Source organism: Scomber scombrus, chromosome 15 (genome assembly GCF_963691925.1).
Source record: "Scomber scombrus chromosome 15, fScoSco1.1, whole genome shotgun sequence".
Taxonomy (NCBI): domain Eukaryota; kingdom Metazoa; phylum Chordata; class Actinopteri; order Scombriformes; family Scombridae; genus Scomber; species Scomber scombrus.
Window position 1 is genome coordinate 27,347,257 of NC_084984.1, and position 13,536 is coordinate 27,360,792.

General features: G+C 38.0%; 1 protein-coding gene across 1 annotated transcript; it reads right to left on the reverse strand.

The window, feature by feature from the left end:
• Nucleotides 1-1,593: 1,593 nt before the first annotated feature.
• naif1 (nuclear apoptosis inducing factor 1) lies at nt 1,594-7,378 on the reverse strand. Its single transcript, XM_062434906.1, has 3 exons — nt 6,444-7,378; nt 3,294-3,344; nt 1,594-2,425 (listed from the first exon to the last, which is right to left on the reverse strand). Exons 1-3 carry the CDS (start codon nt 6,886-6,888, stop codon nt 1,875-1,877), a joined length of 1,047 nt encoding a protein of 348 aa, XP_062290890.1. The 5' UTR covers nt 6,889-7,378; the 3' UTR covers nt 1,594-1,874.
• Between the last annotated feature and the right edge of the window lie 6,158 nt (nt 7,379-13,536).

The window sequence follows — 13,536 nt, forward strand, 5'->3', positions numbered from 1 at the left end:
TATATATACTTAAAGCTGACATAATGGCCACCTGGGGGCAGAAGAACTCCACAAAAAGCTGAAAACACAATCTCTGACATGTCATTTATAAAGTTGTAATGATAAACATGTTATCAATCAGTCAATTAATCTTTATATCATATAGCTTCAAAGTCATGTCAAGGCACTTTTCACACAGAGCAGATCTATACTGTACTCTTTAATTCAATTTAAATAGACCCAACATTCTCACATGAGCAGAACTTGGTGACAGCAGCAAGAAAAAAACTCCTTTTTAATGGGAAGAAAACTCAAGCAGAACCGGACTCTAGATGGGCTAACATCTGCCTCAACTGGTTGGGGTTGAGAGAAGAGGGAGGGGGAGAGGAAGAGAAAGAGAAGAGGGATAGAGGAGACATTGAAAATATCAGCAGCCTGCATGGCCCCCCGACACGGAGGGATGTCATGGGGCCCCGGCCATCCCGGTCCCCAACGCATCCTCCTGTGGGGCGACAGAGCACAAAGAACTCTAGGGAAGAAGTTAAAGTTAGTGAACTACTGTAGAAATGTAGTCATGTTTTAGGACCCTAGTTTCACTGTTTCCTACATCATTGTCTTTTGCTGATATAATGTAGCTTACATGATGTATAAAATCTTAAGATCAACTCCATCAGTATATGAAACCTGACTCACTTTACAAAAACAAGGTATACGACTCCAGTACTCCCAATTAAAATGCATTTACCCTAATTCACATAACACAGTAGTCCCAGTTTCTACTGCTGATCCAACTAATCTCTGTTTAATCTAGTTTTTAGTCGAGCTATTATTAATCTTTATCTTTTATTTTATTTTTACTTTATTCTCTTTTTAATGTACTTTAACCTAGTTTTTACTCTATCTTTTAAATACACTTTTTTCTCTTATTTTTTTTATTTTTTTACTCATTATTTTTCTCTTATTTATTTTACATTATTTACATTTTCTAAACATTTTTTTATTTTTCTCTTATTTTTTTATTTTTTAGTCATTATTTTTCTCTTATTTATTTTACATTATTTACATTTTCTAAACATTTTTTTTATCCTTATTTTATCTTGTGTGGATTGGTCTCAGTTTTTCTTTTTAATTTGTTGTTTGTTTTTATTCCCTCATCATTTTTACTCGTCTTTATGTTATCACTTGTTCTGTCTTATTATCAGCTTGTCAATCAACTGTGAAGCACTTTGAACTACATGAACCTGTATGAAAGCTACTGTATAAATAAAGTTTGGATTGATTGATCGGTGATAAAATGAGCTTACACGCACTGATCTCTTCTGATTGGTTATTAGTGATGCAGCTCATATTGAAAACACATGCAGCTCATATTTCTTCAAATTTTATTCACTTGTGAAGTCGAGGTACACACTAACCGAAGAACTTAACTTGACTCTAATCTTAAAAACAAGACTGATTGTTCTTCATTTTATAGGTCAACTGCAGGATGACTGTTACACAAACTAAGAATCCAATGTCCAACCCACATCAGGGTGATAAACTACTGCATCTTTGCATTAAAAACATCATTTCAATATCAAACCCGATGAATTAAATAACATAAACAAGCTGTCAAACACTGACAGACTGTAAAAAGTAAAAAATCATGTGGTAAACGTAACTTTTTCTCTCTTTTGTGACAAAATCATAAAACAGATAAAATTCTGTACATGCTCTTCCTAAGGCAACTCCTGACATGTTCTTCATGGTTCTTTGAAGTCTGTGTGCATGGACTCCTCTACAGTATGTGCAATGCAGGCAGGAGCCCCACACACACACACACACTCGCACACACACTCGCGCTCACACACACACACACACACACACACACACACACACACACACACACACAGAGTCTATTGTGTCTCCTCGGCTTGCTGTGGAGGCGGTGGCGGTGTTTTGGGCCTGCTCTGCTCATCTGTTCCCGCCCCATCGGCCGATACTCCCGCTGCTGTACTGCTGGAGTTTGCCACCTCGGTGCCGCTCTGAAGGAATTTGCGCAAGTCTTTCAAAGCAGGCCTGAGCATCTGCACTAACGCCAGCAGGGCGGCCTGGGTTCCTTCCAGAGCCTGGGCCTGTCTTTCCTGCGCGAATGCCTGAGCCTCCTGGGAGCGCCGCATCATCTGCAGCAGCTCGTTCTGGCCCTCCAGGTGCTGGGCGATCTGTCGGATGTGGACGTTGGTGACTCGCTGTTCTTGTAGCAGGCGGGCCGAGTTGAGGGCGATGCGGCTCTTCAGCTCCTGAGGTTTGGCCTGACCCTGAGGAGGAGGCGGGGAAGCCGAAGACGAGGCCAGCATCTCCACCGGAGCCTCGACGGACGCCACCACGGTGGGAGCTGGCTCGCCGACGGTGGTGGTGCAGTACTCCACCACGCCTCCGTCCTCCAGTGTGTGGTAAGTTGTTTCGGCTGGAAAAAGAGACAGAAAATCAGCACAAATTGTCCCAGATACACGTCTACATCAAATCCTGTGCAGTCTATACATCTATTTGTTCATTTCTCTGATAAACCAACAGAATTATTGTTGATTTCAGTTGGATTTGACATATGACATATGACACTGAGGCCTCTCAGGTCATCAGAACAAGAGCTCCTGGTTGTGTCCTGCTTGGGAGTGATCAAGCTTTTGTTGTCCTGACTCCTAGATTTCGGAATTCAGGTCATTACACTCTGTTAATAGTTTATATTTCATCTCAAGACCTATTTATTCTCTAAGGCATTTATTGATGCCCTATTGCCTCAGAGAGATGTTATAAAATGTTGCTATTTTTCTTTGAGGAATATGTAAATGTTATAATAATAATAATAATGCATTTTATTTAAAGGCGCCTTTCAAAGCACTCACCTTACAAGAGACACGAGATATATTCATAGATTTATGAGAGGGAGAAGGAATAAACGTCCTTTAAAGGATCTTAATGAGGTAAATGAACTTTTCCATATTAACTGTACATATAAAACCAATTACTATTCGGAGTAGAGTTTATATATCTTTTACCATTTGGGTTTTTTTGTGAACTATTTAACTCTTAAGCAGCTGTTTTGTTACCTTGTTGAGTTACCTTTTAGACCTTAGATCTTTACTCTTTAAATCAAACAGGAAGAATATCTGAAAAACATAACCTTTTCTATTTCCTCTTTAAAAGCTGACAGACCTTCATCTAATCTGCCATCACGCAGTTTGTGCTGATTAGAGACCCGACTTTATATCATGTGGAATGAGTGAAGAAATACACTGCTTGCTTGAAATGCATGTATGGAGGGAGAAAAAACTCACCATTCAGTGGCTTTGCTTCATCACACACTGCTCCTGTGACAGCTGGAAGAGCTGAAATACACACAGATAGAGAATGAGCTGAACACACAGGGCAAAGAAAAGAAGATAGACAATCTAAAACACTACATCACAATGCAGTTCATTGGCTAAAACCTGCACAGACACGCGTGTTATATTTTTCTTCTAAAAGTTGCACATGTGGCTCTTTGGATCAGGTAATCAGAGTTTCTGTGTCATGCAGAAAAGGAGGAGGAGGTGGAGGAGACGTAGGAGTGATTTTCGGAGCTCGGTGATGCATCCACACTGCCTCTCACTGGCTGAGAGCATGTATACAAATCTATAAGGGGGGGGGTAAGGACAGGCAGCCATGCAAATATAAGGTCAAAGAGACTGCATTTGTCCTCACGCCCTCTTCCTACCTCACCAAGCTTAATCATCCACGACCAGGAAACAACAAGGAAAAGGAGAGGTGATGAATGATAGCAGAAGATGAGAGAGAAAGCAGGATGGGAGCAGCTGAAAAGCATGAAGCTGTTACAGATAACAGAGTCAAAGCTGAACACAACTCTTTATTACACTTTAAATCTGCGGTGACATTTCATATTAACTGCATTATATTTCTGATCACTGTGGATATTTAGCTTTAAAAAAGGAGCTTTTTCAATCAGTTTTCTCTCATGTTGGGATGACTGACACTTAAAAAAGGAGCATTCCACTTATTTTTTTACATGTCAGTTCACTGGTAAAAACATGGAGAGCTTTATCAAATCTGAGAAAATCACCCTCAAACTGTATACCAGGCAAATACACTGTGGTGCTGTATTATGGGAATTGTAGGATACAGTGTTATTGGAGTTGAAACATGTCAGAATATCTCAGCTTTTGCTACTATTATTTTTCTTTTCAAACTTTATGGGAGTCAAAAGGAAAAGTAACAGTAAATGATTTCATTGACTTCATGTTGCTACAGTAAAGCAGATGAGACTAAATCCTGAAACATTCAAATTTTCTTTTTCTGTTTACTTATTGTTTATTCTGATTGATGTTTTTTTTTTCTTTATTTACTTTTTTTCTTTCTGGTTTGTAACCTTTCTTTTAATGACATGATTGACTGAAATAAACTAACTAACTAAATCAGAAAAAAAAAAAAAACATTTATACCTGCAGACCTTAATGTTAACTTCTTCTCACTCTAACTCTGTCACATTTTATATTAACCCCTGACCCCCCAAGGCTGAATTAGTATCCCTATAGGGGCCCCTGGGCACTGACACTCATGTGCCTCGCTTGTCTTTGGGTTACCACCGGAACCGTCCGATTTCTACTGGTTCATCATTTTTAATTAGATTGCTGTCAGGAGGAAACCTCGTAACTCCAATATATTGTTTTGGACATACTGGGTTTCCAAAAGGTAATGATCAACATCAAAAGAATGGGTCAAGCCTTGTGTCGTATTTCTATGGAGCCTGACAAAAAAAAGGGGGGGGGGGCACACATTTTTTTTCTCCAATCATGGAGGGGCCCCTTTCAGATTGCCCGTATGGTGGATCCGGCCATGCCCTCGGTTGCTTGGTTTCTCAAGTGTTATAACACACCTGATATCCATGTGATCCTGTGACCCTAAAGATAATCATAATACACTGCTTATCTTTTCTCTGCTTGCACTTTAATTGACTTTTTTTTCTACTGTAAGCGATGCAGCATGTATTTATAAGACCAGCCAACAATGTAAGTCTGAACTGAAACTTCTGTCTACATTATACAATGAATGAGTCTGTTATAACATGAACAGTTTAATTCAGCCAACCAGGGGAGGGGATGCTTGTGTAGTTTCCAGAGAGTGTGTGGAAAGATTGCTGCTCAATTCATTTGAAAAAAAAGAAAAGAAGATATTATGATGACACTATGACAACACATGGTATCCACATATTATGAAGTGTGTAGCTTAAGTGAAAAGAGAATGATAGCCAAGCTGTATTCTCTGATGAACAATGACTCCAACCTCATGAGGGACACCACAGACTCCTTTACCCCCCAATGTGTGTAAAAGAATGAAATCACAGGTCCTTCCTCCCTGCTGCTGTCACACTGTACAACCAGCAATGCTCCCAGTAAAACCACACACCTCTGATCTGGACAATTCCACAACTTTAACAACATATATAAATGGACTGTACTTATATAGAGCTTTTCTAGTCGTTATGACCACTCACATGTCACATTCATACACTGATGACAGGAGCTACTAAACAGGGTGTTAACCTGCTCATAGCAACGGGAGCAATTTGGGATTAAGTATCTTGTCCAAGGACACATCGACATGTGGACTGGAGGAGCCGGGAATCGAACCGCCAATCTTCCAATTGGTGGACAATCCGCTCTACCTCCTGAGCTACAGCCGCCCCTGTTGTATATTGTATACTTTTGTTTTCACTTTAAAACCTGTGCATGACAATATCAAACTCAGGTATATTATGATTCAACACTAATATTACTCTTGTACATAATGTTACTATTTGTTACTACTTGTCAATTTATAGCTTGTTTACTTACTTATTATTTATTGTTCTTTACTCTTTCTATTGATGCTCTTTCTATTGTTGCTATCCATTGTTGCAATATTGTAAATGTCCCTACTGTGGGACTAATAAAAGAATATCTTATCTTATCTTATATGTTTGTTTTTTTCCCTTTAAAACCTGTGCAATGACAATATCAAACTCAGGTATATTATGATTCAACACTAATATTACTCTTGTACATAATGTTACTATTTCTTACCATATTTTTTACTACTATTGTAATTTTATAGCTTGTTCTTTACTCTTTCTATTTTTTGCTATGCACTTTGCTGCTGCTATAATGTACATCTCCTCACAAATAAAGGATTCTCTTATTATATCTCTTATGAATTTACCTGTTTAAAATGTGAGCACACTGAAGCATGCTGAGTGGTGTAGTTTTAAGGGTATTAGTGAGTTAATGTGACAGCGCTGTGGGAATCCATCACATAAACAAAAAAGGTTCAATCACTGAGCTGAGAGGATGTATCCACCAGAGGGCAACACATGATCTCCTCAGTGAGCATATCTCCTCTGACTGGAAGTGCATCCTGTGTTCATGCTCACAGTGAAACTTTAGTCAACTTACTGTCTGCCAGTGTGACGGTGGTGGTTGTGTTCACTGTGACAGGTAGACTGATCTCAGCATCCGAGTCTCCCGCAGGTAGACTGATGATGGTGGCTTCCCCCAGCAGGTTACAGATCCTCTGCTGCATGGCAGTGAGGATGACGGGAACCGGAGTGCAGTCAGCGGAGGTCCCCTCTATAGCAGCCCGCGCCTGGGCCACTTTCCGCCGGACCTCCGTCTTCATATCGGACCACTTCTTTTTCACCTCGGGTAACTCTCTGGGACAGGTGGTGACAGCGTTCACCTTTTTCAGTATGTCCACCCAAGCGTTATTCTTTGCCATGTGGGTGACTCCAGCATTGAAGTGGTTAACCAGTGTGTGCTTTTGTTTCTCTATTTCTTCCACTATAATTTCCACCTCCCTCTCCGAGAAATTCATTTTTCTCTTTTTCGCGACCGATGCCATAATTGCAGAAATTCCAATTTTGGAGAGGTAACTGTGCGTATTGTACGCAAAAATAGTAGGATTTACTCAATAGATATGCGCAACGTAATGGCTTCCAGAATCGGCTTCTTCTTCCTACTAACAACGCTTACGTTAGGTGGGCATTAAGCCCCGCCCACTGTACCCGGCATTGGTTGAATCGCTCGCGGTTATGCTATATGCTCTGTTACTATTGGTTAAAGTAAACGCCAATCAATCAGCGGGCCAAACAAACTATGTCGGTTAAACGCCAAATAAAAATCAACAGCCATCCTACTTTATCGTCGTAGTTGGTGAATACAGCCGTCTTTTCCCCTTTTTTATTTCAATATTTAAATAACGACAACATGCAGAATTTGCAGGAAGTACTCCAAGAAGCAGTAACTTCTAAAATTATTATAAAAGATAAAAACATTTTTGAAAAACGATTGAAAATACTGTACATATGTTGACAGAATGATAGATAGATTGCATTTGCCTTTAAACAAAGAATGTTTTGCTCTGGAAACCCCACAAATATTTAAAAAAAGAGAAAGAAATGCATTTGTGTGTGTGTGTGTGTGTGTGTGTGTGTGTGTGTGTGTGTGTGTGTGTGTTTGCATGTGTGTGCCCTTGAAGAATTACACAAGATACATTAAACTACAATCTTTTTTTAAATTATGTCACAGCATTTCAAAAGTTTTAATTAAACTTTGTAATAACCTTTAAATATCTACATGTTTGTACAGCCTATAGACTTGACCTCAAATAGAATAAGTAGATAATAATAATACATCAGTGTGAGCAGATTCATGACAGTGAAGTGTAGTAAAGAGAGTGAAACAGATCACTGTGTGCAGTAGAGAGACGGTGTCCTTTAGTCCTGGACAGCTGTCAACGAGGTCATATGTCTCTCAGTGAAGGGGCATCGATGTCAGTGAACTACACAAGAACAACAGTAAACACTTTTTCCTCTTTACTCTACTTTTTTTTTTACACTTTGACACTTTGTTGAAGTTGATAAAAAACATTCTTTCATTTTTTTTTCTTTTTAATGAAACATGTTGGATTTCCCCCCCAATAACTTTGCATCACCATATGACTATAATGATGTTACGCCCCCTCCTGCAAATTATAAACAAATGGAGAAAAAAAAAATTGATCACAAAGAGATATTTCAAAAAAAATAAACATATATATAAATATAGTGTTCTGTAAGAAGAAAAATAACATGACAGACTGATCAGAGGTATGAAAACATGTTGAGCCTGTTCGAAGTTTGTCTCCGGTCAATAAGCCTTAAGGAATACACTTACACCAAGTCAGACTAGTTCAGTTAGATCCTCTCTCAGAACGCTGCGGTAATGTTTATGCTGCAGCTCAGTACTGACAGACATGAGACTGATATAGAAAAAAACAAAAAACCATATCAAACTTCATATTACAATAAACGCTTACATTCTTTTTAATTAGCAAAATGTGTAATGTTAGGAAAAGGTGGACTGTATTTTATGGAATCACTTACAGACAGATAACACGATGGATCATAAAACATGGTCAGGAAGCTACAAGTGAAAGTGTCATAATAGTGATAATAACTACACATTAATACAGAAAAGACAGAGTCATATGATCAGTATCTTGGATGTTGTTATATAACAATACAGAGATTATTAAAAAATGATTCCAATTGTTAGAAAAAGAGATGATGCTTTCAGGAGCAGCGGTGGACATGCGGTCTGTATGGCATCAACTTTTCCACATACAGAATGTGAAAATGATCCTTGAGAATCGCCACAGTTATCTCTGCTACTGGAAACATCTCATCAGTAGATGTAACAGAAGTAACAACCTGCTGCTAAGTGTCCCACTGGCTCCACAAAAGCAGAAGCAAGAGTATTAAAATGATCTAAGAACAAATCATTGAGTTCACTGTATTTAAAGTAAACAGGTTTTGGCCTCATGGATGCAACTTTCTGTTATTTTATGGTTAAATACATTCAGATGAGAGTCTGTTTTTTAGTTTATTAAATATCTATCTTCTATTTCATTACACTGATGTATAATGACTCAGTCTAAAGAACATATTAACAGAACAGCTACTTAGGTTTGAACACTTTTTTTCCTGTCAGAAGCATTAAAATAGCTACATTTAACAGTATTATGTAATTTAATTGCAAAATAAATGTAAGTGTAATCTGTTACAATTACTGAGAAAAAAAAGTGTCATTAAATGACAGTTACTGATGAAAATATTGATGATTATAAAGGAGGTTACATCTGAAGTCACACCTTTAAGATTTTGCTGATGTTTTAATATTGAACATGTAACTGAATACATATATTGCTGTTTTTAATTCTTTGAAATCAATATGTTTTAATATTTAGTAAATAAATCATGACATGGGCTTATTTGGAGCACACATGAGCTTAAATGTCACAGTACCAATTAAGCTCATGTCAGACTTTTGACTTCTTTGATCAAATATCTTTATTTTATATTCCAGAACCTACATGAACTAATGAATACATTTTACAATGAGAGATAAATGTTGCTTTATAAGAAATGATCTCTCTTATAAATCATGTCAGTATCCATGAAAAACAGCTGAACTTAGATTTTGGTGCTTAATGGGAACACTTACCCTAACAGCTGGAAACATTGGTTAGAACATTAGAAAAGTCATCAAAAAGTCATCACATGTAATAAGTTACATTACTTTGATGAAGTCACTGAAATAGTTACATTACTTACTAAAACAGTATATCTGGGTGTAATGTTGTGGATTAAGGAGAGTTAGTCTGAGTCATTACAACACATTGAACACAGGATCTGAAATAGTTTAAATGAAACTCAGTCAACGGATCCTTCACACTTCATGTGTTTGTTTCCTGTCTGTTGATGTATTCCAAGGCTTCTGTACTGCTCAGTCATGTGTTTAGTAGCAGCAGCAGCAGCAGTAACAGACATAGTAGCAGCAGTTAGTAACATTAGTATAGAGCCAGTAGCCTTGGCAGCAGTTGAAGTAACAACTGATGCAGTATCAGCAGATATATGGACAGTAGTAGCTGGAAGTGTTGGGGAAAGATGTTCTTCAAATGTCAAATATTTTGCCTTTAACCTTCGTGTCGTCCTCCCGGGTCAAATTGACCCCGTCTGTTTTGACTGTTCCTTCTTTCCTCCCTTCCTCCCTCACTTCCTTCCTCCCTTCCTTCTTCCTCCTTTTCTTCCTTCCTTCCTCCTTTTCTTCCTTCCTTCCTCCTTTCCTTCCTTCCTTCCTTTCGTACTTCCTCCCTCCTTTCCGTCCTTCCTCCCTGCTTTCCTTCCTTCTTCCTCTCTTCCTCCGTTCCTTCCTTCCTTCCCTCCTTCCTTCCCTCTTTCCTTCCTCCATCTTTTCCTTCCTTCCTTCCTTCCCTCCTTCCTTCCCTCTTTCCTCCCTTCTTCCTCCCTTCCTTGCTCCGTTCCTTCCTTCCTTCCTTCCTTCCTTCCTTCCTTCCTTCCTTCCTTCCTTCCTTCCTTCCCTCCTTCCTTCCCTCTTTCCTTCCCCCCTCCTTTCCTTCCTTCTCCCTCCCTTCCTCCCTTCCTTCTCCCTCCCTTCCTTCCTTCTTTCTTCCTCATTTCCTTCCTTAACTCAAGGACAACAGGAGGGTTAAATCATCTTCAACAATAAAGGTTATTGATCAAATTACATCTGCATCTATATGTTTTTATTTATATATATATATATATATATATATATATATATATATATATATATATATATATATATATATATATATATATATATAGTTGTATCCTTACAGTTTTAGTTGTATTGATATAAATACAAACAGATGAGTGGCAACTTACGGTTAAACTTCATTTTGGACCTTATAGTTTCCTTAATTTCCTAGAAAGGAGCTGATGTAACTGTTAATTCTTAGAAAGATTGAAAAAGATGATGTCATTTGCTCCTATTTCTAGAAAACCCCCCAAATACAGTAGAGTTCAGATGACACACTATGGATCAGTTCATTATTATATAGTCTTTGGGTCAGTGCACAGTAAGTCAGCTGAACATGCTTCTTGTGATATTTCAAATAAAACAGCTGTCAATAAATGTATATTGTACAGATTTGGTAACGATATAAAGGAAAAACCTGACGTAGCTCAATGAGCGGAGAAACAATAAATGCAGTCCAGCACCATCATCACATTATCAATTGGAGGAATGTCATTCATCCCACCAGTAGAGTTCCCCACAATATCTAAGCACATTGTTACTACTATTTTTTTAACTATATATTTTTTTACTACTATTGTTTTATTGCTTGTGTACTTACTTACTGTTTATTGTTCTTTATGCTTTGTATTGATGCTTTTTCTATTTTTACTATCCACTTGCTGCTGCTGTAATAATGTAAATCTCCCATCATGGGACTAATAAAGGAATATCTTATCTTATTAATTTAAAAATGAAAAACTTTAATAAATGTTGCTTTTGTTCCCTCTTTAAAAATTTTTTTTTTTTAAACAAACATCTGGAAGAAAGAACAGCAAACATCTGGAAGAAAGAACAGGGTCATTTTTCCACATTCCACCAAATTGTTAAATGTTAGATAAATTCAGCTACAAGTTTTCTGGAGTGAATTTACCTTTCATTCATAGACACTAAATAAGTAGCTTATAGTACTTATTGCTTGAAACTCACAGTTTTAATAAGATACGTTATCCACCATTCCTCAACAGATGCTGATGCTGGGAGAAATGTTCTTCCACTGAAGCACTAAAACCTTTAGAGTAATAATACATTTTGGTTTATTATATGTATACATATAGGCCTCATCTTTGCACTGGCCACAGAACAAAGTGTTTTATTCTGAAATAGCTGTCACCAGATTTCCCATTGTCTCTTTTATTTGAATACATTGCACCTATGACCTGTGTGGCAGGCTGACACTACATATCTGAAACTAAAGGTGGCGCCAGTGTCGTGGGCAGGTTTTAAGAGAATAGCTTGATTTCATATTTTCATTCAATATTCTCAGAATGTTATTCTATAGGCTATTCTTACATTGGCATTAAACATTTACCCCACTTTCAAATTCATTTGTTTTTTTGGTTTTTTTTTTAACCACACAGCATCATCTCCACAGACGATCTACTCCTGCATGGTCTAAAGTGGTCTACATATGAAAAGAAACTTTATTGCATTTTCACAAATAAAATAAAGCTTTCACAATTCTGAAATTGTGTTTTAAAGAGACTTTGGCCTCTCTGAGATAATCCAGTCCAGATTTGACCAGTCTAGATAAGTGCTACTATAGTACTTTCTGGCACAATATATCATTACCAACTTCATTATTTCCTGGATTTGTATCACCATAGTCCCTAAAGTATGTATAAAATACAGGAAATGGAATTCAAATTGGAAACATTTATGGCGGAGGACCCCCCAGACCCCTTGTTTTGTGCACCCCTCACACACCCTTGCATTCAAGATCTATCTACATACCCTCTGATGTTTATTAGTTTAGTTTAGTAGCTTTATTGTCATTTTATTGAGGGTCAGACAACAATTTAACGAAATGTAGATAGCACTTAAGACAATTAAAAACAACTTAAGACATAAATAAAACATTAATAATCTATAAGAGCAATAAAGTGCACACACAGCAAACAGTAGCAATGCTTGTTGTAACAGTAGGCCACATTCAGTGTGTGTGGGTGAGTGGGATGAAGGGATCAGGCCGTGATCATTAGTTTAACAGCTTGGGGTAAGAAGCTAGACATGAGCAGTGTGATGGTTAGGGTTCAAGGGGTTATGGGGGTTGTGTAGTAAAGTGGGAGTACCATGTAGTAAGGTCAGTTCTGATGTGACCACGCTCTAATCTCGCGTTGTAAAGCGAGATGTCGGGTGCAGCCGGCTCCCGGGTTCAATTATCATTTTCTCTTCAACGGACGGCAAATTAACGGCTTTTAATAATCGGATTAAACACTTTCACTTAACGCTGTTTATAAGAGGAAACGTATTATGCGTGATGTGGAATACACCGGCTTCGTATGAACTGTGACTTCCTGCTGTGAAGGTATTTTCAGCCAGTATTTAAGCTACTTTCTGTCAGTATTTTCAGTCTGGGCGCTGACAGCTCGGGATCCTCCTCATCCCGGTGTTTCGCTTTAAACAGTGACCGTGTTATCTGGTGACTCTCAGACGAAAGAGTCGTGGTTGTCGTAGTGACGGTAGCTGTTAAAAAAAGAGAATAGTCCTAGTTTTAAGTCAGTTAAATTATGCACTCTTGTAACATTTCTTATAATGTGGGAAACAAACCTATAGCCTATTTTGGGGATGTTATACCGTTATTCTCAATCGGAAAGTAGCTAATATTCAACCAGTTAAACTATCATAATTACAAATTCCTTATAAATCACTAGCTTCTTTGCTAATCTATATTTATCAACACAAAGAGCACCAGACGAATATATAACGTATTAAACATATTTTCTTCTTACAAGGTTTTTTCGTGTTTTCAACTGCTGCCATCGCTACAAAAACCGCGGGCGCGAGAGTCATCGGTTAACACGGTCACTCGTTACACCGAAACACCCGGCACCACGTCTCGCTTTGCTAACACAACATCACAGTAGGTTACGTTGGAAACGCTGTGTAG

Coding starts and splice junctions, on each gene's coding strand:
- naif1 (XM_062434906.1), bottom strand. CDS start 6,888: ATGGCATCGGTCGCGAAAAAGAGAAAAATGAATTTCTCGGAGAGGGAG. Junction 3,345..6,443: donor CACCGTCACACTGGCAGACA/GTAAGTTGACTA, acceptor TGTGTATTTCAG/CTCTTCCAGCTGTCACAGGA. Junction 2,426..3,293: donor TGAAGCAAAGCCACTGAATG/GTGAGTTTTTTC, acceptor CTCTTTTTCCAG/CCGAAACAACTTACCACACA.